General features: G+C 44.8%; 1 protein-coding gene across 1 annotated transcript in view; it reads left to right on the top strand.

The window, feature by feature from the left end:
• Window positions 1-23,844, top strand: part of TMEM30B (transmembrane protein 30B) — a 186,702-nt gene that overhangs the window by 26,799 nt on the left and 136,059 nt on the right. Inside the window, exon 2 of the mRNA XM_078681265.1 lies at window positions 12,073-12,282. Within this exon, the coding sequence (XP_078537391.1) occupies window positions 12,088-12,282 (195 nt within the window). The 5' untranslated portion in view covers window positions 12,073-12,087. The remainder of the gene's footprint in view (window positions 1-12,072; window positions 12,283-23,844) is intronic.

Genomic DNA, 23,844 nt, shown 5'->3' with positions numbered 1-23,844 from the left:
CGTCGGGGTGACAGGGAACAGGCAGGTCTTCACCCAGTTCACTCCATGACCTGAAACCTTGCCAAACTCGCGAAGAAGGGACGTCGCCCAATCTAGAGCTTCCGTTGTATTAGCCAGAAACCTAAGTAAATCATCGACATAGAGTGAAATATACTGCGCAACCACACTCAAGTCGAGCCCAGTATAGTGCCGTCCCATTCTGGCATGTGCCGCTAACAGCTCAATGGCCAGTGCAAATAACAAGGGAGAGAGCGGGCACCCCTGTCGCGTTCCACGCCCTACTGAACTAGAGGAAGAAACTAGGGTCCCCGTTCGGACCCGAGCCGTTGCTGATTTGTAAAGAATTTCTGTCCACCCCACAAAAGCATCCTCAAGGGCAAATGTGCGCATAACTTGGAACAAGTATGGCCATTCCAGGCTATCAAACGCTCTACCGATAGGAAGGCGGCGGAGGTTGTGGGACAGTAGCCCTCCCCAAGTACGACGAGCAAACTTTGCACACTAGTTGCAGTATGCCAAGTTGGGATAAATTCCACTTGGTCTCGATGGACCAGCTGTACCATATGTGAGAGGAGTTGAGTTGCAAGAATGCTACTCAAAATGTTATAATCGGTTGTAAGCATGGATAAGGGGCGATGGGCTGTTTTATCTGAGGGACTCTTCCCGGGCTTCAACAATGGAATAATGACAGCCTCACGGGTGGAGGGCAGTAGTATTCCAACCTGCTTTGCCTCGTTAAAAATGGCCAACAACTTAGGGGCCAACAGATCCATGCAAGTCTAATAAAACTCTATTGGCAACCCATCCGTTCCCGGCGTTTTGTTACGTGCTATATGTTTAACCGCACTCTGAATTTCACCCAACTTAATCTCCTGTCCTAGCAAGTCTGCCTGTGTCTTTTCTAGTTATGGTAGCCCTATATCTGCCAAGAACTCCCCTATTGAGTCCCCAGCCACCCGCAACTCGCTCTGGTACAACTTGGAGTAATAATCCAAGAACCGCCTAATAATCCCCTGTTGGGTGTACACCGGATCTCCCGTCGGGGAAGCCAATTCTAGTATGGGCGTACCTTGAGGGGCCAGATTGGCCAACCATGCTAACAGTGTGCTCGCTTTATCTTGTTCCGCGTGCACACGCGCCAAATATTTCTTATGGTCGAAACAACACAACCTCTCTACTTGTGCTGCCACTGCCTATCTAGCATCTGAAACCGCCCTCTGTTCATCTGGGTGCTCAGGGCGGGCTCTTTCTGCGGCTCGCAAGCGCTGTTCCGTTGTGGCTACATCTTGCAATAATGTCTTCCGTACTCCCACCATATTAGTTATACACAGTGCTGTTACTACCACTTTGAAAGCATCCCATTCCAGTGCCTTCATTTTCAAGAAAGTATTGAGTGATTCCTGACCCTATCTCTTCGCGGAAGTCCTGGTCTTCGAGCGCCTCTGGTCGCAATCTCCAGGCCAGAATCGCGGGCTGCTCTTGAGCCCATTGCAGCCTCAGCTAGTTATGATCCGAAAGCGTTCTTGTGAGATATTCACTGTGACCCACCTTAGCATGTATATCTGGAGTGCATAATATTGCGTCCAGCCTCGCATGCAATTCGTACAGCGGAAAAAGGAGTAATCTTGCTTCTCTGGGTGCTGTGAGCGCCATGTATCTATCAGCCCCCATCTACTCTGCCAATCTCGTCTGACTTTGGAAATTTTATGTATTGGCGTCTCAGGCAATGGAGGGTGAGATCTATCCATGACTGTGTCTGTTATTGAATTAATGTCGCCGCCCATAATTACCGGGCTGGTCAAATACGGTTCTAACTTCCCTGATAGGTGAGTAGAAAAGGCCACCTGATCCACGTTGGGAGCATATACACTACATAACGTCACATCTTTGCCATTAAGGTGACCAGCTACTACCACAAACCTCCCCTCTGGGTCCACTAAATGTTGTGTTGGTTGAAAAGGGACTCCTGCCCAAACCCAAATCCGCACACCCCGTGCAAATGCAGTGTATGTTGTGTAAAAAATGTGGCCTCTCCATCTGCGCTGCAATGGCAATCCTACAGCGCGACTAATATACGTTTCATGAAGAACTATCTTTGCCCCCCTGCGCACCAAATAAGCATGCACCCTATGGTGTCTCAGCATTGTATGTAACCCCCTAACATTCCATGTCATTCACTTTAACTCAAGTAACGCCCCCATGTTGCAATCGAAGTCCTACAAGTGACTGCACTCTCCAGCTGGACACACTAGGGGCCCCAACGTCTCCAAAATAATCCCCGCCCCCCCCCCCCCCCCCCAACCCCCCAAATCCCCATCCATCCCAGAACAGGCACTAAAACTCTAGTTCCCCTCCAAACTAATAATCAAACTATTTCCTCTAGTGGCTACCGAGGAACAAAAGCCGAAAAGGTAGGGGAGATGACCAAGAGCCAAGAGAGCCAGGCCTACAGCGCTACCACTATCTGACGCCTTAGCCCCGCTAATAACTAAGCCCCGATATCTCTTGGGGCACAGTACTCGAAGGAAGCCATCACATTCCAATTCTCATGTATTCTATGAACCGGTCAACCATTGTTATCATTACAAATCAATTGCAAGATTAAACCAATAGGGAGAGGGCAACAGGCAGGGGGCAATCCCTCTTGAAAGCCCTCATGTCAAAGTCTTACAACATTAAGCATCAGCAATCTCGTGTGCTGTCCCAGGTGTGACATGCGGCAGTTGAATACTTCCTGATCCAGTTCCATCAGAATCCGTTTCTACTGAGCCCTTTTCCGATTCAGTGTCCATCCCCGATGGGGGAAGTTTTTCCTGGGTTATTTCCGACATGGCCTGCAGCGCTGCTGATCTTTCCATCTCCGTTTTGAGTCAACGTGAGCCTCCGTACACCAGGACACCGTCGTCTGACATGCTCCGACCCGCGAGGGCGCGATCTTTCCATGGGTGGCCTCATTCTGCTCCCTGCTTCTCCCGTACCTGCTCTATAAGACTCCAACCAGGCCCATGCCTCCTCAGGACTATCATTAAAGTGCGCTTTACCGTCCAAGATTATCCTCTGGTGCGCAGGGAACATCAAAGAGTATTGTAGTCATTCGTCTCGGAGTGCCTTCTTGACCACCAAGAATGAGTCCTGACGGCGTTGTACTTCAAGGGTATAATCTGGGAACAGTGTCCCATTACTATTGTCCACCTTGTAGGGGCCCAATGAGCGAGCTTTGTGCAGTAGCAGATCTCTGTCTTTATAATGTAGTAGTTGCGCCACCACCGGCCTGGGTGGCCTTCCAAGCGCTAGCGGGTGATCCGACACCCAATGTGCTCCCTCCAGGGTATAGAAAGAAGACAGACCCTCTGGTGCAACCTCAGTCCGCAGCCAGTTCTCAATGTAGTCAACCATGTTGGACCTTTCCGCTCCTTCCGGCAGTCCCACCACCCTTCTATTATTCCCTTCGGTTCTGCCCACTGGCATCCTCAGCTCTCCGTTCCAGCGCCTGTAATCGATGTGTAACAGCCCCCATCTGGGCCACCAGTGCTTTCTGAGTAGGCTCCAAGACCTCCAGCGGTGCCTCTGTCTGCTTCACCCGGTCAGTAAGTTTAGCATGATCCGTTCGGAGGAGGCCCAGCCCTAGTGCCACATGCGCAATGTCCTGCTGCAGGGCGTCCCTAGTGTCAGTGATGGCTTTCAGAATTTGGTCCACCTGCTGCTGCATCAGGGCCTCGGGTTGCGATTCCACCGCATCCTGTTTCCCATGATCCACCGCCAGGTCCTCTGGTTCCAGGGGCTCTACCCCTGCTTCGCTCATGGCTTCCCCATGGCCCCCAGTGCACCTCTGCCACTTCAGGTAGCCCCTTGGCCCTCCGTGTGTACGGCAAGTTTAATTATTCGCAGGGGCCCCAAGCACGTAGTGCAATGTGTGGGATACCCCCAATCAGGGATCACCTTTCCAGGGACTCACTCTTCACCTCCAAACTGTTAGGGCAAGAATGTCTTCGGCCGGGCGGTAGTGTTCTCCAGCAAAGGCCCCGCACCCCAGCTAGGGCCTCGGTGGAGAAGTCCCCACTCCTCAAGATCCAAAATGATCCATACAGACCTTGCACCAGCAGGAGCCTCACAGCGCTCATTTTCAGCTGTGCTTCACCAGCACGTGGCTCCCCTCTTTATGCGGCAATCCCGGAAAGCCAGCACAGTCGCCTCCGGGAGGCCGCAGTGTCCCGCCCTCAGCCACAGGTGCCGCCGCAGCGGCCAAGAAGGCGACCAGGTCTGCCCCCAGCATCTCGGGTAGGAGTAAGAGATCGGGTCCCGGGCAGTGGAGGCGCCGCCAGGCCCCCCTTCAAGTCCTTGCTCACCTGGGCCAGAGCGCTCTGCTCCCCCCAGCTCTTTCGTCCACTTTTCTATCGGGCGCCCCCACTGCCCTCACAGCATTTAATTCTCCATGGCACCCGCTCAGCCAGCGAGATGCAGGCATGCGCTATAGGGCACGTTCTTCAGAGCCCCCATGACCCCCGGGGGCCGGTTCCAGATCCGAGATGGGCCATACAGGCCCGCACCCGCAGAAGACTTCCAGCGCTCCTCTCAGCTGTGCCACACTACCAAGCGGCGTCCCACTGTGTGCAGCGATCCCGGGAAGCCAGCCCTGTCACCCCCGGGAAGCCTCATTCACTCTTCCTCCGTTACCGGTAGCGCCATTGCCAAAGCGACCACAATGACGACCAGGTCTGCTCCCGGCGGCTCAGGCAGGAGTAACAGACCGGGTCCAGGGCAGGGGAGGCGCCACCATTCCCCCTCGTGTTACATACACACTTGGGCTGGTGCGCTCCGCTCCACCGCCGCTCCCCTCAGCTCCTCTGTCCGTGGCTCTATCGGCGTTCCCACAGCCCTCGCAGCGGACGATCCTTCGCAGCATTCACTCAGCCTGCACCCCAGGGGTCCCACAGTAGATGCAGGTGGGTTCAACAGGGCACACTCCTCAGAGCCCTCACGACCCCCGGGTGTCGATTTCGCTCCGTGCTTTCATTGCCCTACAGGCGCCGATCTGCCGCGGCCGGCACCATTTTGAGAAAGCGCAGGCAGGGTGCTTCTCTTTACTCTGTCCCCAGTCACCGGTGGGGGCCCAATCATGCCCAGGACCACTGCCTGAGCCTCCCTGGTTTAGCGTTGGAAGTCTCGGGGCCTCTGAGCCCGATCACCGGCTCCCGACACAGGATAAACAACGGGGTCGGCGCGGAGCTCCAGGCTCACGCGTCTGTCCTCCTCTGCTCTTTAGCCACACCCCCGTTTCTGATTCAGTCCGTCGTGTTTGAATACCTGTCAGAATTTATTTACTGTTTTTACTTGCCTTTCTTCGATTTCTGAATCCTGCTTATATAGTGTATCTTAAAACTGATTAGCCTCAAGAGAGTACATAAGCTGGTAAAATGGCTAGGGAAGGCAATGCCTTTTTTGTAGTGACATGGACATCTCAGGTTGAAGCCTAAATATGTGGAAAATAGACACCTTTACGTTAATTTCCCTACCTCAAATTCATGATGTAATCATCCCAGAATGTATCTGAAAATTAATGTCCTTAATTACAAGCATATGAAAGTAGGAGCCCACACTCCTGGGTTCCGAGACCTGTCTTGTGTTGTGGCTACTCACCAAAGTAATAGGTAGAGCCAAAAAAATAAAGAAAGCTTTCTTTCTAGAGTCCCCTCACTCACCGGGGTTTCCCCGCGGTGACATGCTTCATCATTGGGGCCATCCCAATTCTCTACGAAAAGGGGCGTGCTACGACTTGCGAACTACGTCGGAGCACTTATTTTTGAAGGACTATGTGTGGTGCAAAAAGTGTGGTGGGTGGAGTGGGTGTAAGTGGTTAAAAATACCGTGCTAGTGGGCCTCAACAATTTATTCTGCTCCTAGGTTGGTATATTAAAATGGGGTTTGTCACTGTGTTCCGACCTGCTATGAAGGTAGGATCAGTGTACGGTCGACATGTTTCAAGCTACCCCTGGCTTCAGGAACATACAGGGACCAGCCCTGTACATGCCACGCCTATAAGCCCTTAACTAGGGATCAAATTAAATTAAATACACAACATGTTACGCTGCTCAATATACAAACATGCGTTCCTCAAAATACATACGTTTTTACTCATTGATGTTTATTTACGGGTGCCTAATAGCACTTCATGGTCTCTTGGGGGGGGGGGGGGGGGTGGGGGGGTGGCGGTGTCACTCCATGGAAACATTGTTCCTGACCGGTAGCACCGCGTTGCATTACCTAGCTGCTTCCCCGCCGGACTGCATCTCGAGATGCGGTCCGGCGGGGAAGCAGCTAGGTAATGCAACGGGGTGCTACCGGTCAGGAACAATGTTTCCATGGAGTGTGGGCTCCTACTTTCATATGATGTCCTAGGAGGGCGACCTGATCTTTAGTTCCTCCTTCTCCCCCCCCCCTTATTATAAATGCTTAATTACAAGCACCCATGTATATATTAATTCTTTTTTTAGCTTTGTTTCTACCACATTATGTACAAGAAAACATTTAAGGGTCACATGTCTTAACATACCAATTGGGACAACATCCTTTCTCATCTGCTCTTCGATCACTCACTTTTGCTACTCTTACTATTCCAGCAAATAGGAAAAATTACTGAATTATACATTCTTGAGCCCAGGAACATTTTCCACCACTGGCCTAGAAACGCTGAAACTTTAGTACTGATGGGATTTCAGAAGCTCTAGTTTTAAACAGTTTAGCAAGTTTATATTATTCAGGAGAAATAGTTTTCTTGTAACAAGTTGCAGTGGGTAATAGAGTTCAGAAGTAACACTAGGATTCACTGGGAGAAGACATTTTAGAAGATGCATGCAAAATGACAAGTTTGTTTCTATAATTATTCAAGATAATGAATGAGTATTAAAGAATTGTCCCAGGCAGTGGTGAGACTCCTCAACCAATCTGGGTGAATGCAGTCAACATCATAAATGTTTGGCTTGATGGAAAACAGTACCTGGGGTGAAGTTGAGAGGGGTGCTTCCAAAATATTTTTATTTGAGATCCGCTGTAACATTATTGGGAGAACCCTTATCTTACTTGCAAAAAGATCATCGGAAGCTGGGTGGGACCTGCCAGTGATATCCCTCTCAGTGGAAGTTCAAGCTTCACTGAAATATTATTTCATGGTTTATAGTGTGTGTTGGACATGGCCTTGTTGGCTAAAGTTCACTTAAACTTTTTACTTTTCCCCTAGACCGTTTTTCTGACAGAGAGTTGTGAAGTTAGATGCTGTAGGTACTTGCCACTGCCAATCACTGTGCAAGTAAATATGTTCCCTGTATAAATTGCTGTGGCTATTGGTTGTCTCCGATTGTTTGCCTTACTAGCAAGATCCCTAACTGATGTGCACTGTGTGTGTCAGAGCTAGTACTAAAGAAATGCGCAGAGGGAACACAGGTCTTCAGTGGAGGACCTGGGCGCATTATGCTAAATTAGCAGGTTGTCCTGACAAGTGCTACCACTTGTCAGGCCTTACTTTCCCTTATTCATATACATGGGGCACCCCTGTAGGACGTCCTGGGTAATCCCTAGGCAGGGTGCAGTGTAGGTAAAAGGCAGGACCTGTGCCATGTGGGTACTAAGCCCTGACAGTGGAAAATACTCCATTTCATTTTCCTTGGTGAAAGGCCATCCTGCCCATTGCACAGCATGGGGGAGGCTGGGTGTAGTATTGTTAGCATAGTTTCCCAAGAATTGGAAATGGAACAGTGAAGTTTGTATGTCTGAACTTACAGCGTCATAACGCATCTTTTTGGGTAGATGGTTTTGTCGCTGTGGGTCCAGAAACCGCTGTTTTAGAGAATGGCCGAGTTTGTGCTTTAGACCTTTTTGTGTGTCTCAGCAGAATGTGAATTGCCTGCCTGGATCTGGGAGAGGTGAGAAAGGCTGATGGAGGTCGTGCCCCAGGGGAGGGGGGGAGACCGCGACAGGCTGCCCTGCACCTGTAGCGGGGAGGAGTGGCTTTGCAAGGTGGAGAGGCCTGGGTCAGAGTCACAAAACAATAGACCCATCTCCCTCTGAGTGATTAAACATCCAGGCCCCCAGTATCAAAGAGAGGACTTGACACTGGGGGAGGGCGGGAGATATGCAAGACTGATTTAGGGAGGGGTCAGGGACACCTGAGCACAAGGAAACTTCAAAGACAATGAGGGGTTTAACTGGAAGAACTGTAACACCAAAACTTTGGTTATGTTGATGATGTCGTCGAGAACAGTCTTGGTATCGTTCAGAGAAGCGCTGGGAGCACTTTGAAGACGCCGTGGACTGGTCGAGTCTCTGGCGGCTTTGACCTGTCACGATCGGGAAGAAAACCTCTGCCTCAGGAAGAGTTGCTGAATAGGCTACAGGAGACACTTGACCCTTGGTTGTGATCTGGGGTTTGTGGGCAGTTTGTAGCTCTTGACCGAGGAGAGACTGAAGGGGCGCAGCAGTGGGTCTTGTCCCCCCCTTCTTACTGAGCAGGTTTGCTGTGTGCTGTGTCCTGTACCCCAAGGGCCCAAGGTGAGCTGGATCCCTGTTAGGAACATAAGAGTTTCCAGGAAGTCTCAAGTGGCGCAGTGGTGGGTCTGTGTCGTGGCAGCCTGAGACCTCCGAAAGGATGCCTTAGGTGATTGTGGGCACCCCGGAGCGAATCAGGACTCTGACGCGCAGGGTGCGTGTCTTGGTGTGGCTACAGGTGTTGGAGCGCCTGTGGATTGTGGGCATTGTGGAAGATAGCTGAGATTCAGGACGCTCAGGGTGTGTGTGTTGCAGTGCAGTCCAGGCACTAGTGAAGAGTGCCGGGACATCATGGTCAGTAAGAAGGAGTGAGTCTCCGACACGTGGGTAGGCATGTGGTGGTGCAGCCAGGGCGTTAGTTGAGAGCGCCTGGTACCTCGTGTGCACCAGGAGGAGAGGTGAGAATCAGATGTGCAGTGTGCGTGTTGTGGTGCTACCTGGGCGTTAGTGGAGAGCGCCTGAAGATCGTGTGCACCAGGAGACTGAGTGAGTTGCGGATGTGCCGGGGGTGCGTGTCGAAGCTGCCACCGGAGGTGCTGGTGAGGAATACCTGGAAGTGGTGAGCACCAGGGAGTGAAGAAGTCCTAACAGCGCTGGAGAGGAGGGCCAAGTGATCGGGCCCTCGAAGGCAATGTGAGGTAGCACCAACGTCGTGTGGTAGGCTTCGTGGAAAGACTTTGTGCTGAACGCTGGCAGCCCGGACCGGCAGCCACGCATGAGCTCAATTACCGACCCGAGTGCGCCTTGCCCATGGTGACAAGGTTCTGGAGTGAGTCCAAGCCGCTGCGGCAGGAGAGGAGAGTGGGGGGGGTGTCCCCACCCCTTCCCCTAGTAAAGTGGATCATAGCCTGGGATGGGGTGCGGGCCCAGAGGGACAATCTCTCAGCCTCTCGCTGCTGGCAGCTGTGTGCACCTGTTGCCGGGACCAGATATTGGTCCGTGCTGGTCCCGGACGGGGCAGTACAGGGGCCAGGGCCCGGAGTGGAACTTGGGTGTCATTGTTGATCCATGTTTGGGGCAAACGGTTCACAACTTCTAAAAACAGTTGTATAACACTTTGCATAGGTTCTGCTAATAAACTATCGAACTATTAAACAACGTCTGACACTAGAGGTGCTTAACGAACTCGGCGGTTAGTGCGCTACACACTACATTATGTTTCTCTTGCAGGATACAGGATCATAGCGTAGCGCACTGCATTGGTTGTTTACTGCACTGTACTGAATTTCACTGAGACGCATTACCTTATTCCTTCTTTGCACAGGGCATGCTGGTGGTGATACGCATTGCATTGTTTTCCTATCGCACGGTACGTAATTGCAGTGTGATGCATTGCTGTATTCCTTCCTTGACCAGGGCATTCTGGTAGCGAACAGAGTTGCATTATCTTAAGTTGACTCAGTACATGATCTAGACGCTACGCATTGTTTCACTGTACAGGAACGCATTGTTAAGTAGTGCAGTATTCCTGGTATATTACAACGTGTGTGAATCTAGTGATACGACGTACCTAATCTGTTGAACGGTTAAAAGTCAGCGTAACTTGGTTAGAAGTGGTGGGTGGGGGATTAGGACCACCTAAGCCCCCAGAAACTATATTAGCCAGTGTATATACGTGGGAGTTGTATCACGTGGTCATTTTGTATATCTTTTTATTTTAAGTATACTCATTTTATACAAACTTGTGTGGAGTCCATTTGTGGTGACCTCATTAGGATTGCTGAGGGCGTGGTTGCACATACTGAACACTCGTGCCTTGGAGATAAGCCTGGCTGCTCATGTCAAGCTACTAAGGGCGTGAGCAGAGCTGTCTCAGACTGTGTCCTTTCTTGACCTAACGTGGGAGCAGGGGGGTCCAGGTCACGCACTTGACAACAACGGTGCGTGCTGGAACGCCGGCTTCTAACAGTATGGCATTACAGCTTAATTGGACTAGAAATAGCTGTTCCATTCTGCAGCACTGGGGCTGTGTGAATGTGTTCCTGAGATGTGGGTCCACTAATATTGTTGTTACACATTACTGAATCTCAAACCCATTTCAAGGTGTGGCTATAGCAGTACAAAGTACAGAAGCTATCCAAAGCATTTTATGTATTCTATTCTATGATGAATGATAATGGCATGCCTGCCAATGGGACCCAAAGTTCATGTGCACCTACAAATAAGATCAATCAGCAGCTCCTGCCATTGCAGAGAGACTGCTCATTTATCACAACATAGTGACCAAGCACATACTCTTGGCAACTAAATGGAGTCGGATTCTCTCAGGTATGGAATGCACATGTATGTAAAGATACATGCAAGCCTAAGTTAAAATGTAATTCTTTTGTAAGACCATTCCTTCTCAAGCCATAGGCAACAACACAACAGATGTGGCCACTTGAGATCGCATTCCATGATTGGAAGTGAAGTATTGGGTAAAGCATTTCTTTCCATCTCTTTTCATATTGTCTCAGTAGGACACCCAAGTAGGTGGGATATCCTCCAATAGGATTCTGGTGTTGTGCTGAGGGACTCAAGCTAAATCTCCTAAAAAGAACTTGAGAAGTCCAAAACTTATCTTAAGTTTCTTGTTTTATTGTGTATAGAGAATGTGGTCTGGGCTGTAGCTTGTGGATGGGTGCAACTTATTTGCATATGGTTTGTCTCAGTGGTACAAAAAAGCTAACAGGAGGTTTTAAATGGAAATGCCACCCGGCCAATTACCCAATGTGTAAAAAGCATTTGTGTTGGTCCTTTGATCCATTGTTGTTTTTGTTGTCTAATCATTTGCGAATAGCCAACTCTGATGGGACTTGTTAAATATTGGGGTAGGCACGTAATACCACAAGGAGAAACAGGAACTTCTTCTTTGAGCAAGTGATACAACACTGATATGCAGGCTTAAATACCATGGTGTATAAGAACGTACAGCTTCCTAGAAACTTGATGTAACAAGAAATCATTCAAATCTTTTTCTATTATTGAATTGAAGGAAGGACATGCATGCTTCTTAAGTATTTTATTTCCTATGTCTAATACCTCCCATTCACCTTCGACATGGAGTGGAAGTTCAGGAGGTTACTTCTCAACGGCATTATGTGAAACTATTTATCCTACAACCAAGAAACCTTGAATATCGAAGTTACAAAGAAAACAAGAACCATGAATTTTGGAGAGCGAAGGGGCGAACAAGTAAGACCGAGAGTGATCTGGGAGGTGCAGTGAGAGGGTGGCCCATGGAAGCAATTAAACCCAATTAGAATTTTAATTTTCACATAAATCCTACCCTCTAACAATTCATCCCCAATCCATACGTGTCAAAGACGTTAGCTGTGCACTCTGAAAAAGAAAACAATAAAATGAATTCTTTCTCTTCTAAATGGAGTGCATTTTGAGATGGTCTTATATGTTCAATTGCAGATCAATGTTTAGTTCATAAAAAATTGATAACCTCCTATGCTATACTTTAAGTGGCATACATTGTAAGTTGATCAACAATACATAATTGTAAAACAATGGGATAATAAGTGTATGAACACTTTTTGTCTTTAGGAATTGTGTCCAGACATGTCAAGCAAGAAGACTGAAGAACTGCTGAAAAACAGACCTGATAACACTGCATTCACACAACAGAGGCTTCCGGCCTGGCAGCCACTTCTTTCAGCTGGCATAGTTATTCCTATTTTTTTTATCTTTGGATTTCTGTTTATTGGTATTGGAGTTGGACTATACTACTCCTCCAACAACATCCAAGAACAAACGGTATGTGGGTACCCTGACAGACACATTTGTAGAAACTAAAGGTAATTTTCATATAGGGAAAGGGTATTAATACATGCTTGTTCACCTGAGGCACACAGCTGATCCTCTGCAGAATTGTACAGGATCCGGTGCGGTTTCTATATTTCATGTGTAGAAAAAAGTGGACTCCATGCCTTTTTGCTAATAATATGAGCCTTGATTATAGTGGGTACCATTTTGGAAATGCTAGATTATATGCAATTTAGTGAATAATGGTGAAGATAGACGTGTGCACATTGCGCAAGTCTTTCGTCTGTCAGACAAATGTACTCAAGTATTAATGTTAGGTAGAATGTCACAATTCTGTTGTCTCAAAGATGCACAGTATATAACTAAAGAGTTTTCAATTATGATCTGTTAAGTTTTACCCAGAAAGTGCTTAAGTGTGCAGGAGACAGAGGATTAGCCAAGGATTGTATTTAAGACTAAACACCCAAATTACAGATGTCATCCTTTGGGAAATCTTGATGGCTTTTGAAAGGTCAATGGACCTTTGCCACCGTGGTTGAATGTAGCAACATGAAGACATAAGCTGTGCATATGATAGAGCGCGCAGGGACCTACTAGCTCAATTTTACCATACTTACCTTGGGCCCATACAACATTCACACTTTGAACTAGCAGTCCTGCCTAACCAGCTACTAATTTAGTCACCCTAACAGTTTGCCAAGAGGTTCGATTTAGGACTTATACCTGTAAACCATGACTTACCAATCCATGTCACCTTACTATAAGTCCTGTGAATCAGAGAGTTAGAATAAACAGGTAGTATTCAAACACATTTACGTTTTCTGTAATAACCACAGACTCTGGAAAAGTTTAAAACCCTTTATCTATGAAAGATGTTCTGAGTCAAATGAATAAAGGCCACAATCTCGTGACCATAAATTTTACAAACAAGAATATAACCAGTAGGACGTAAAGCTTGTAAGAAATCACAGTAACACCGTTAGACATTAGTACCTGGGAAGGTTGAGAAAGGGAAATAGCACAAGGATATACCACATGGATTATATTGACCTAGAATGGTACAATGACCAATCCTGGCCACAGGCTGGGACAAAAATATCATGTATATGTGAAGCCTTGCTCCATCAATCCCCTCTTTGATGATATTTTATATCCTCACAAATTAAGGAACCAGATACCAACTTCAACATTCTCCCAATTCAATTTCTTCAATTACTTGGGGAGTTTTCTTTTTACCATTATTCTGATAAACTTTCATTCTCTTATATATGTCCCCCTTTAACTCTTCCATTTGAATCTCGTCAATTTTCCTTTTCTTTGTTTTCTCATTAATAGTGTACCTTTTTCTATTCCTGCAGCATTTGCACCAAATCATTATCACTAATATTTTTAGTGATATTCCCATTATTGGCATCAGTACTTTACCTACAATACTTCTACCTACATTAGATATCCAAGTACCAATAGAGGAGAGACCATCAGTAAGTCTCTTCCATGCACTATCAACTTCCAGTGGTTTCAGTTCTTCTTCCAAATGAGTAATGTTCTTACATACCTTCCAATTTCAACAATTTTATCAGGCATGTAAGTGCAACAATGTTGCGCCTTCAACAATCTACAGACTCTGCCCTCTTTTGCTAATAATATATCAAGAGCAATTCGATTTTGTAAAACCATTGATCTGATCGTAACCAGTTCAGCATCGATCAATAAGAATCCTCCAGCAGTGTCAGTCGATAAGCGATCCACCACTGTAGACAATTTGAGGAAATTGTGTTCACATTCACTGGAACCGATGAATACATTGTTATACTCCGTTTTCTTTCTATGGAGACAGATTTTCCCCATATTTTCAAAGTCCAAAGACATAGCAGCGTGAGGTTTGCCAGTTGCCATAAATTCCTCCCTATCAGCCCATTTGGGTATCTGGGGTTTCGTTTCAGTGGCGTTCTTATGGAAATCCTGTCTCCTTTTCTCTACTAAGTTTAAAAATACCTTTTCTTCTTCGTGTAAATTACATGTTAGATTGTCCTTGTGTACATTAGCTATATCTATTTCTTTCATTGTTAGGGAAAATTTACCAAAGAATTGGGCATCTTTAGCACGAAGGACAGGATAAATGTTTCTACGCATAGGAATTTCAGGAAAAATAACATCTATGTTAGAATAATAATACTGCAATCTTCCAGTTTTATAAAACAAACTGGTTAATGTGCTACAGGAAATGCCATAGGTCAGAGGTAAATTATGGTAGGTAAAGCCTTCAGCTACAGAAGTAGGTAATTTCATACAGACATAACAATCACTAATCTGCATAGTCTCTACATAATGTACTAATAGACTAGCAAACTTCATTCATTTCAGTTTCATTTCTATTTCCAAGGTGATGTAATTCCATCTCATCTGGTGCTTCTAAGTGTACTCTATCTTGTATGTGATGCGCTTTCTTTCCGTGTATACTAGTGTCATTTTGTTTAGCAGCCATCAAGTATGGTATTGCTATTGTCAGTCCTAGGCATACTACAAGTACTATCAATACACTACATATGCATAACCTACAACATGTCTTTATACAACTTATTTTCGAGTTTCCAGTAACTCTTTTATCAGCCATTTTTAATAAAGGAGGCTTAACCCCTCTTTGAGAATTTTCACAGAATACACCTGTGAGTTATCCATAAGTTGGCCTCACTTCTTCAATATCTTGATCAGCAATTAATTCTTCATCACTGATTTCTAGGTTCTCGACATCTTCAATGATTATGTATGTCCATTCAGGGCCTTTGAATTTATTGTTCAGCTTTTTCAGGCGTGGTCTTCTCCTTCTTTGATTGCTTGTGGATGGTTCAGTTGGACTAGTTACTTTGTCCACCTGTTCAGGTTCCTCATTAATTGTGACTAGGCGATATTTCAGTCTTTTAACAAAACTAGGCCATTTATCACCTTTTCTGAGTCTTTTAGCTGGCACTGTGCTTTCTGATTCTTCAAGTGTTCTTTTGTTTTCTTTAATGTGGCACAACTTGATTTTCGTCAACTTCAGGTTTCCTCTCTAACTCACCTTGTCCGGGGCTTATTACTGTTGACTGTTCTGCCTGGATGGATTCTTCTAGTCTAATCTGACCTGATTCAGGATATGACTTTGTTGGGCCTGGAGTTTTTTCTTCATCCTGAACCCGTTTTACTAATCCTGTCTGGTCCTGCACAGATCTTGCAGATTCTTGGATGTCTCCGATCTGTGCGTTTTGACTAGTACCTATCTGTCCCTCCTCAGACAATGGAGTTCTGGTAGGTGTTTCGTTGGTCGGAGTATATTGCTCTTTCCTTATCTGGTCCTCCTCATGATTACCATTAGCTTGGATTTCTATAATCTGAGTACGTTCTTCTACACTTATCTCATCCTCCCTGTCAGTCTGACTATCTAAGTATGTTTGGCTTCTTGTTCTCACTCTGATTTCAGGTATGTCAACCACTGGGATCCACTCATCCTGACTTGTGCTCGGTTGCTCTTCGTCAACTACCTCAGGATCAACTTCTTGGGACCCTTCAGCTGCACAACCTTCAGCCTCAACTTTGTCAGGTTCTGGTATCCATTTGGTGTGGCTCGCATGGATCCAGTTAGGAATTCCCTTGCACTTTACAGCTGTAGAGGTAACCAATATCACTTGTTGTGGCTCTCCCCACCTTGGTGCTGGGCAAGATTCCCAAGTGTGATTCTTTATCACTACCCAATCTCCAGGGTTCAAATCATGTGCTGTTGAATGTCTTGCTTCTGCGTCTTCCCCAACCTGGTGAGAGATAGAACACATTTGGTCAGCCAACTCTTTCCAACACTAAATCATTAGATATAGTTAACCGCTGATGTCCTGGCACACATGCTTGCCTCATTGCCCTTCCCATGAGTATCTCATGAGGACTCAAGCCTGTTTTCTTGTCTGGAATGCTTCTGAGTCCCATCAGGACAAGAGGTAAAGCATCAGGCCATTCTAATTGGGTAGACACACACATCTTTCCCAATCTTGCTTTAGTCGTGCCATTTAATTGTTCTACCACTCCTAAAGCCTCTGGGCGGTATGCACAGTGCAGCTTTTGCTCAATTTTGAATGCTCCACAGATCAGGCCAGTTATTTCATTATTAAAGTGCCTTCCTCGGTCTGACTCAATGGTTACTGAAAAATCGAACCTCGGGATGAGTTCTCTCAGGAAATGTTTGGCTACAGTTATGTTATCATTCCTGCGGGTAGGGTATGCTTCCACCCATTTAGAAAACAGGCAGACAATGACCAAAACCTATTTCAATCCTCGACAAGCAGGTAACTGAATGAAATCAATTTGTAGTCTAATAAAAGGGCCTTCTGCTTTCCCAATTTTCCCAGGGCACACTACAGTTTTCTTACCAGGGTTTAATTGTTGACATGTAAGGCATCTCTGGCGAAGACTCTCTGCTATGTTCCTGAATTTTGCATTGAACCAATCCCTTCTAAACAGTCTCACCATAGCATCTCTCCCTATGTGTGTCTCCCCATGGTACATTCTAGCCATTGGTGCAAGCATACAGTCAGGTAACACTGGTCTCCCATCTAGGTAGACTATTCTGCCATCTTCAGGTCTCACTTGACACCCTATTTTCTGCCAGTCTTCTTTTTCTTTGGGCTCTGCCTCACCTTGTAAATCTCTCACTTCTTCCCATGTATTCACACCACTCAATAGCATAAGTTGGCAGCTGTTTCCACATGCCTAAATTTTCTTGTTTATTGCCATCTTATACTTGGCACAATGTTGAGCCACTTGGTCAGCATAATGATTACCAACTGTCACTTCCAGATTGGTGAGCAGCACATTTGACCACGGCTAATTCTTTAGATAATTCTTTCACATATTGTCCATTTGTGATAGGACTTCCTGAAGAAGTCATGAACTCCCTTTGCATCCAGAGCTGGCCAAAGTCGTGCACAACCCCGTAATGATACCGGCTATCAGTGTAAATGGTTACTCTCCCAATTTAGCATGCTTTTATTAAAGCAATCAATTCGGCTACTTGTGCAGACTTGACTCCTGGTAAATAGGATGCTTCGACTATATTTGATAGTGTGCATACAGCAAAAGCAGCGCTTAGTCCTCCTTCCTCATGGCGCATACACGAGCCCTACAAATAACTCATGTTCTGGGTTTTTTAAAGGTTCTTCCTGTATGTCTGCGCGAGGTTTAGTACTGAATTCAGTTACGTCGATACAGTCAAAGTGGGAGCTTGGCAACTAAGTTGCTAGATTTAGAACAGTGCATCTCACTATTGTCACACTTTCTGAACCAAGGATAATTCTGTCATACTAGTCATCCCACTAGGTGTTAGGTGCTGAGTACGTGTTCGGGTTAACTGAATCACGACTGAATGTGGAACATACACTGTTACTGGATATCCCAAGACAATGGATTCACTTTGCTCAGGACGCATGCATGTTGCAGCTACTGCTTTTAGACAACCTGGCAGTGCAGATGCCACTGGGTCCAATGTTGCAGAAAAATATACCACAGGTCATCGCATTAACCCATGGGACTGGGTTAGGACTGGAAGTGCACAATTGTCTCGTGTGTCAAAATAGTGCAAACTCTTTTGAATAGTCAGGCATTCCCAATACTGGAGCTTCAAACAGACTGTTACGCAATTTTAGAAAGGCAGTCATGCTTTCATCGTCCCACTCAACTGGATCTTTTTCTCGTTTCTTTGTCATTTGAATCCGTGGCTTTGCAAGCACTGCAAATCCCACAATCCACTGCCTGCAGTAACCTACAACTCCGAGAAACATTCTGATTTATTTGGGAGTTTGGGGTAATTTCATGTTTTGAATTATTTTGATTCTTTCAGATGTCACTCTTCTGACCCCTTTTTCTATCTGGTGTCCCAGATACTTTACCGAGGTTGTACAGTATTGCAATTTCTCTGGATATACTTTATGTCCAACATTTGCTAAATGGTTCAGCAATGCAATGGAATCGATCAGTCATTTCTTGTTCTTGATGCCAGCGATAGGTCATCGATATACTGCACCAGGACAGATTTCCCGGGCAGCACCAGTGATTCAAGGCACTTTTTTCAGAATCTGATTAAAGATGGATGGACATTCTGTGTACCCCTGAGAGACACGATTCCAAATGTAAACGTGGTCGTCAAATTTGAACGAAAATAAAAATGTGCTATCTGGATGCAGCGGGATGGAAAAGAAAGCATGGCATAAATCAATTACAGTGAACCATCCTGCTCCCCATGGTATTTGATACAGAATCACAGCTGGATTTGGTACAACTGGGCACCATGGGATGACAATTTTATTAATTTTACGGAGGTCTTGGACCACCGTTTGGTTTCTTTATGCCAATTATAGGTGAATTACAAGGACTGCTTATTATTTCTACCAGAATGGCTTGTTCAACCAAACGCCCTATTTCTTGTGCAACTCCTGATTTTATTTCAGGACTCATTTTGTATATTTGGGTAAACTGCACCTGTCACTTTTATGGGATCGACATATGCCATTAGGCCTACCTCTTTCCCAGTAAAATCCCATACATCAGGTTTTCAAAAGTTTTTAGTTCTCCTGGTAAATCTTCTAGAGTCCTCTTTTTAATTTCTGCTTCTTGTCTGGCTAGCATAATCTTATACACCATCTTCATCGGGGGTCTGTATTTCCACACCATTTGGTGTGCAAAAGGTTGTGCAGTTCATTGTGCACAGTAGATCTCTTCCTAGCAAGTTTACAGGACTAGAATCGCACACTATGAATTTGTGCATTTCTCGGAAGTTACCAATACAAACTTCCATCGGTTCTGTGACAGGGGTCCTAATTTGTTTATTAGAAACGCCCACTACTTGGATCGCTTCTCCCGAGAGGGTTAGGTTTGGGAGGACCTGACTGATCTACCGGTAGGGATGCGCCAAGTATGCAATCCTCTTCCCCCCTCTCAGGCACTGTCAGTCTTCCTCAAACTCAAAAAATGTCTGGCAAAAGAAACTGGAGTTACTGTATTTTTCTTACCACTTCCCTCCCGAAATCCGGTGTCCACACTGTATTTTGGTTGACTCCCAAAATCTGGCATAATGACTTGAGGTAACTGATTCTGTAATACCTGTTGCAGCTGTCTCATTGACACCTCATTCTGCGTCTGTGGATTTACATTTTGAGTTTGGACATTATTATTCTGTATTAATTTACACTCGTTCCTCCAATGTCCCAATTGTCTGCCCCCATGACGAGGAAACTTTTTCTTTGCCTCTTCTTTACTCATTTTCCCTTTGGGTTTGCCCCCATTCCCTTCACCTTGGCCTTCCCCTCGTCTCTGATTATTTGCTTGCTGACTTAATTGAAGTTCCTGTTGTTCAGCCAATTTTACTTGAGCCCACATGACCTTTTCTTCTAATTTCTTTCATTTATCATTAATTTCATCCTCGCAGTATTTTGCATACTTGAGAATTTCGTCGACAGGCTTTGCCTGCCAACACAGTTTATGCTCTTTAATCGTTTGGGATATTTCAGTTTTCAGTCCAGACAAAAAACGATAAATAAATGTCATGTCATTATTATCAATGTTTTCTAAACCACTGTACTGTTTAAATGCCGGCAAGAGGCGTTTATAATATGCATGTACAGATTCATCTTTATTTTGAGTAGTTCTATCTATTTTAGTCCAATCCGTTTCCTTTGGGGGAATTTTCCCTTTTAAGTAAGTTATCACCTGATTTTTAATTTTTCATCACCTCCCCTGACGGGGCTCCTGTCTTTGGGTCTCTAAGGTATTCATTATTAGGGCAATCTATTGTGATCTTACACTCGGACCACAAATCAGCTGGAACAACAATGTCAAATAAACCATCTAAATCTTTTAACAGTACTGTTGACACTTTCGCAAACCTTTCAACTTGTCGGTACCATGCTACAGGTTTTCCTCAAAGCTTTGCGAAATCATTTGTAAATGATAAAATATCCTGTCGGGACCATGGGGCATGTACATAACCTCCTCCTAGCACTTCTCTCACTGGACACAACCTTTCTAATTTTTCTGCTTCTTTTAATAAATACTCAGAGAAGAAGTTTTATTTGCCTGTGCCTCTTCCTTTGTCCATCTAACTTTCCATTTGTCTATATCTCCCCATTTTTGCAACAATGACAATAATTCTTTTATCTGCAATTACGACCTGAAACATTCATGTTTTCCAAATATTTGTCAGAAAATGTAGTTCTGTACGGTTTCTGCAATACCTTTGATTTGCCAATGTCAATTCCCATTTCCAAAGCCAAATTCATTAACTTTCATGATATATTTTTGTATTACGAGTAATACTTCTGCATATAAACAATAGTTTGTCTTCATCAAATGAGTTCAATCTGTCCAGTCCCACATTTCCTGCTACCATTTCTTCCAATTCCACTCTCAATTTGAATATGTCCAATACCTTTGACTGTGATTTAAGCTTTTCTATGTTTCGAGTCCATCTATCTAATTTTTCTGGACTTACTACAGTTGCATGTCTTGTTCCTGAGGATGTCTCAATCTGCACCTCTTTTGAACATGGGGGTGTGATTTTCCTGATCGAGTCACTTGCTGGCCCTCGTATAGGTAAATCCATTAAGGAAATTACAGACTCGCACTCACTTGCTTGGTTATCAACTATTGGGGTTTCTTTTCTTGACGGAACTATGGGTGTAGCTAGAACGGGATTTTTAAGATAAGCTTGCTTATCTCCATATAAAGGAACTACCGGACCTGTGGTTACAGGTATTGTCAGGGCTTCAGGACTGGTATTTAACTGGGACATTTCCTGAATTAATTCACTACGCTGTTTATTTAAAGCTTCCTTTTCTCTTTCTTAAAGTACCTTTTCTAGTGAGGTTTCATGTATAACCTGCGGAACTAAAGGTGGTTACAAAAACGGAGCACTAGGAGTAACTCTATGAGTTTCTTCTTGATAAGGAGGCAGATTTTTCATTAACAAGTCATCTAATAAATCATCATCCGAATCACCACTAGTCATTACATTTTTCCCTGTACTTTTACTTCCTGAAGGTTCTTCTGTGGTAAAAACAGGATATAATCCTTCCACTAGCATGTACTGTCTCCACTTTTTCATTTGCTTATCTCTTGTCTCTTTTGGAAATCTGGGATAAAACGTACTCCAATTTCTGTCAGTTCGGGACCTATCTTGTTCAAACGCCTCTGTCTCCCACTCTTCTAGAGCTTCATATTGCGTTAATCTTGGTCTGGGATCTAACTTGTTTATACGATTTTCTTAAGTTGTACAAAATTCTACCATTAAAGGTACCATGTTCGGGAAATGCCAAAATACTGTCTTCCTTAGTGTACTCTATCCAGTTTTCTAACCACGCACGTGTGATAGCCCCTTTCTACCATCAGGAAAGATGCAGGCGTATTAGGTGGTGGAATAATAATCCCTTCTCTGGTTTTAATAACTTTGTCTTTTTTGAAATAATTCTTTATTCTTTTGAAAAGCGACATCTTTCTCTTTTCTCCATACATGATACATGGTCTTCCTCTAATTTGCTGTTCTCTTTCAAATCCTAAATATTTTCTATCAGGACGGTTTCCTATAAATGCTGGATCTAAATGCCACATATACCGCTATTTAATTTTGTACAAATGTCAATAAATTCAACTAATTCAGTTTGTTTACTTTGCCGAAATATTTCTCCAATACCAGCGCGTCTCTTATTTTGAATGACCACTGAGGTTTAGACTTACAAGCAGCATTAACCAATGATTGCCCAGCTTTTCTTGTGACGTGAATCTCACTCTCTGCGCGCACCCCTCCTTTACAATTTTCTCACGGCTACACACCCGGTGTTTCTACCAATCCCAGCGCGGCTCTATATGACATCAGTGCAGCACCCGTGACTGACTCCCTCCTTTGCAAGGTAATACGACAATTCAATTCCTTTACATTGTATTAATTAACAACATAAAAACATTCGCTACTGTGCCTGATTGACTAATTCAAAAGAAAGTTAATTTTGTTCACAACGAGTAAACCTAATTCCGCCTACTCTTCAAACACTGTGAGTAAAACAACCTTCTGTTTACTCTTTACTTAAGCAAGAACAACATGCTACTCCTTTAGAATTTCACCAGCTAACTCCTTGCTACCAATCATTCTCGCATTTATACTTGGGTAAAACTTAAAGCACTAGTTTGGGTTTATTTTTCCTAACTTTACGCACCTATTCCTCAAGGCAAGTAACCTCACTGTAGTGTGGCTTCTATTTAGCATCCGCTGTTTCTTTATCCAGGGATATTCCAGACAACATTTAACAACTCAAGTGGATATTGGTTAGCACATAAAATCATAGCCAATACACAACTAACTACCTATCTTTAACTAATACCTAACCATACTACTGCTACCAAGAAAAGTATACTGAGAGGGCACGCATGGACCTATTAGCTCAATTTTACCATACTCACCTTGCGCCCATACAACATTCACACTTTGAACTAGCAGTCCTGCCTAACCAGTTACTAATTTAGTCACCCTATCAGTTTGCCCAGAGGTTTGATTTAGGACTTCTACCTGTAAACCATGACTCACCAATCCTTGTCACCTTACTATAAGTCCTGTGAATCAGAGAGTTAGAATAAACAGGTAGTATTAAAACACATTTAAGTTTTCTGTAATAACCACAGACTCGGGAAAAGTATTAAACCCTTTATCTATGAAAGATGTTCTGAGTCAAATGAATAAAGGCCACAATCTCGTGACCATAAATTTTACAAACAAGAATATAACCAGTAGGACATAAAGTTTGTAAGAAATCACAGTAACCCCTTTAGACATTGGCAACTGGGAAGGGTGAGAAAGGGAAATAGCACAAGGACATACCACATGGATTATATTTACCTAGAATGGTGCAATGACCAATCCTGGCCACGGGCTGGGACAAAAAGATCAGGACGAGGCTCCCGACTAATCAGGGGCCCACGGGACAAGACCGGTGCAGACCAGGACAGGTGACGTCAGCTAAAGTGCAACGCCAGCGTCACACCCCTCTCTCTGAGAAAGCCGATTAGAACCCCGATTGGGTAATCGATTCATCTGACAGAGCCAGCACCTCGGTGCTCGATCACCTATTGAGTGCGTTGGGTCAGTGACAGGTCAGCTATTCGGACAAGTAAGACAATTTCTCTATCTAAACCTACCTTAGTTATTTATTTATTTATTTTAAACATTTCTAAAGCGCAACAAATACCCGTGGGTGTCTTGGCGCTGCGACTTAAGCTGGCAATCTCATTTAATCATGCAGTCTACCTTGAGAAGAGAGGTATTGGACAGTTATTGGTCAAATAGCCATGTTTTTACAAGTTTTCTAAATTGGGTTAGTGAAGGTGCCGATTTTAATTCCATTGGAAGCATGTTCCAGAGTTTGGCTGCGGAGTTGATGAAGCATCGATCGCCCCATTTGACAGTCCTGGTTCGAGGCACCACCAGAAGAAGTCTCTGTTCCGATCGAAGCGATCTTTTCGGGAGATAGTAACATAATTTCTGTTTAAGAA

The sequence above is a fragment of the Lissotriton helveticus genome, chromosome 3_1, assembly GCF_964261635.1.
Source record: "Lissotriton helveticus chromosome 3_1, aLisHel1.1, whole genome shotgun sequence".
Classification (NCBI taxonomy): Eukaryota; Metazoa; Chordata; class Amphibia; order Caudata; family Salamandridae; genus Lissotriton; species Lissotriton helveticus.
This window is presented reverse-complemented; position numbering and strand designations above follow the sequence as displayed.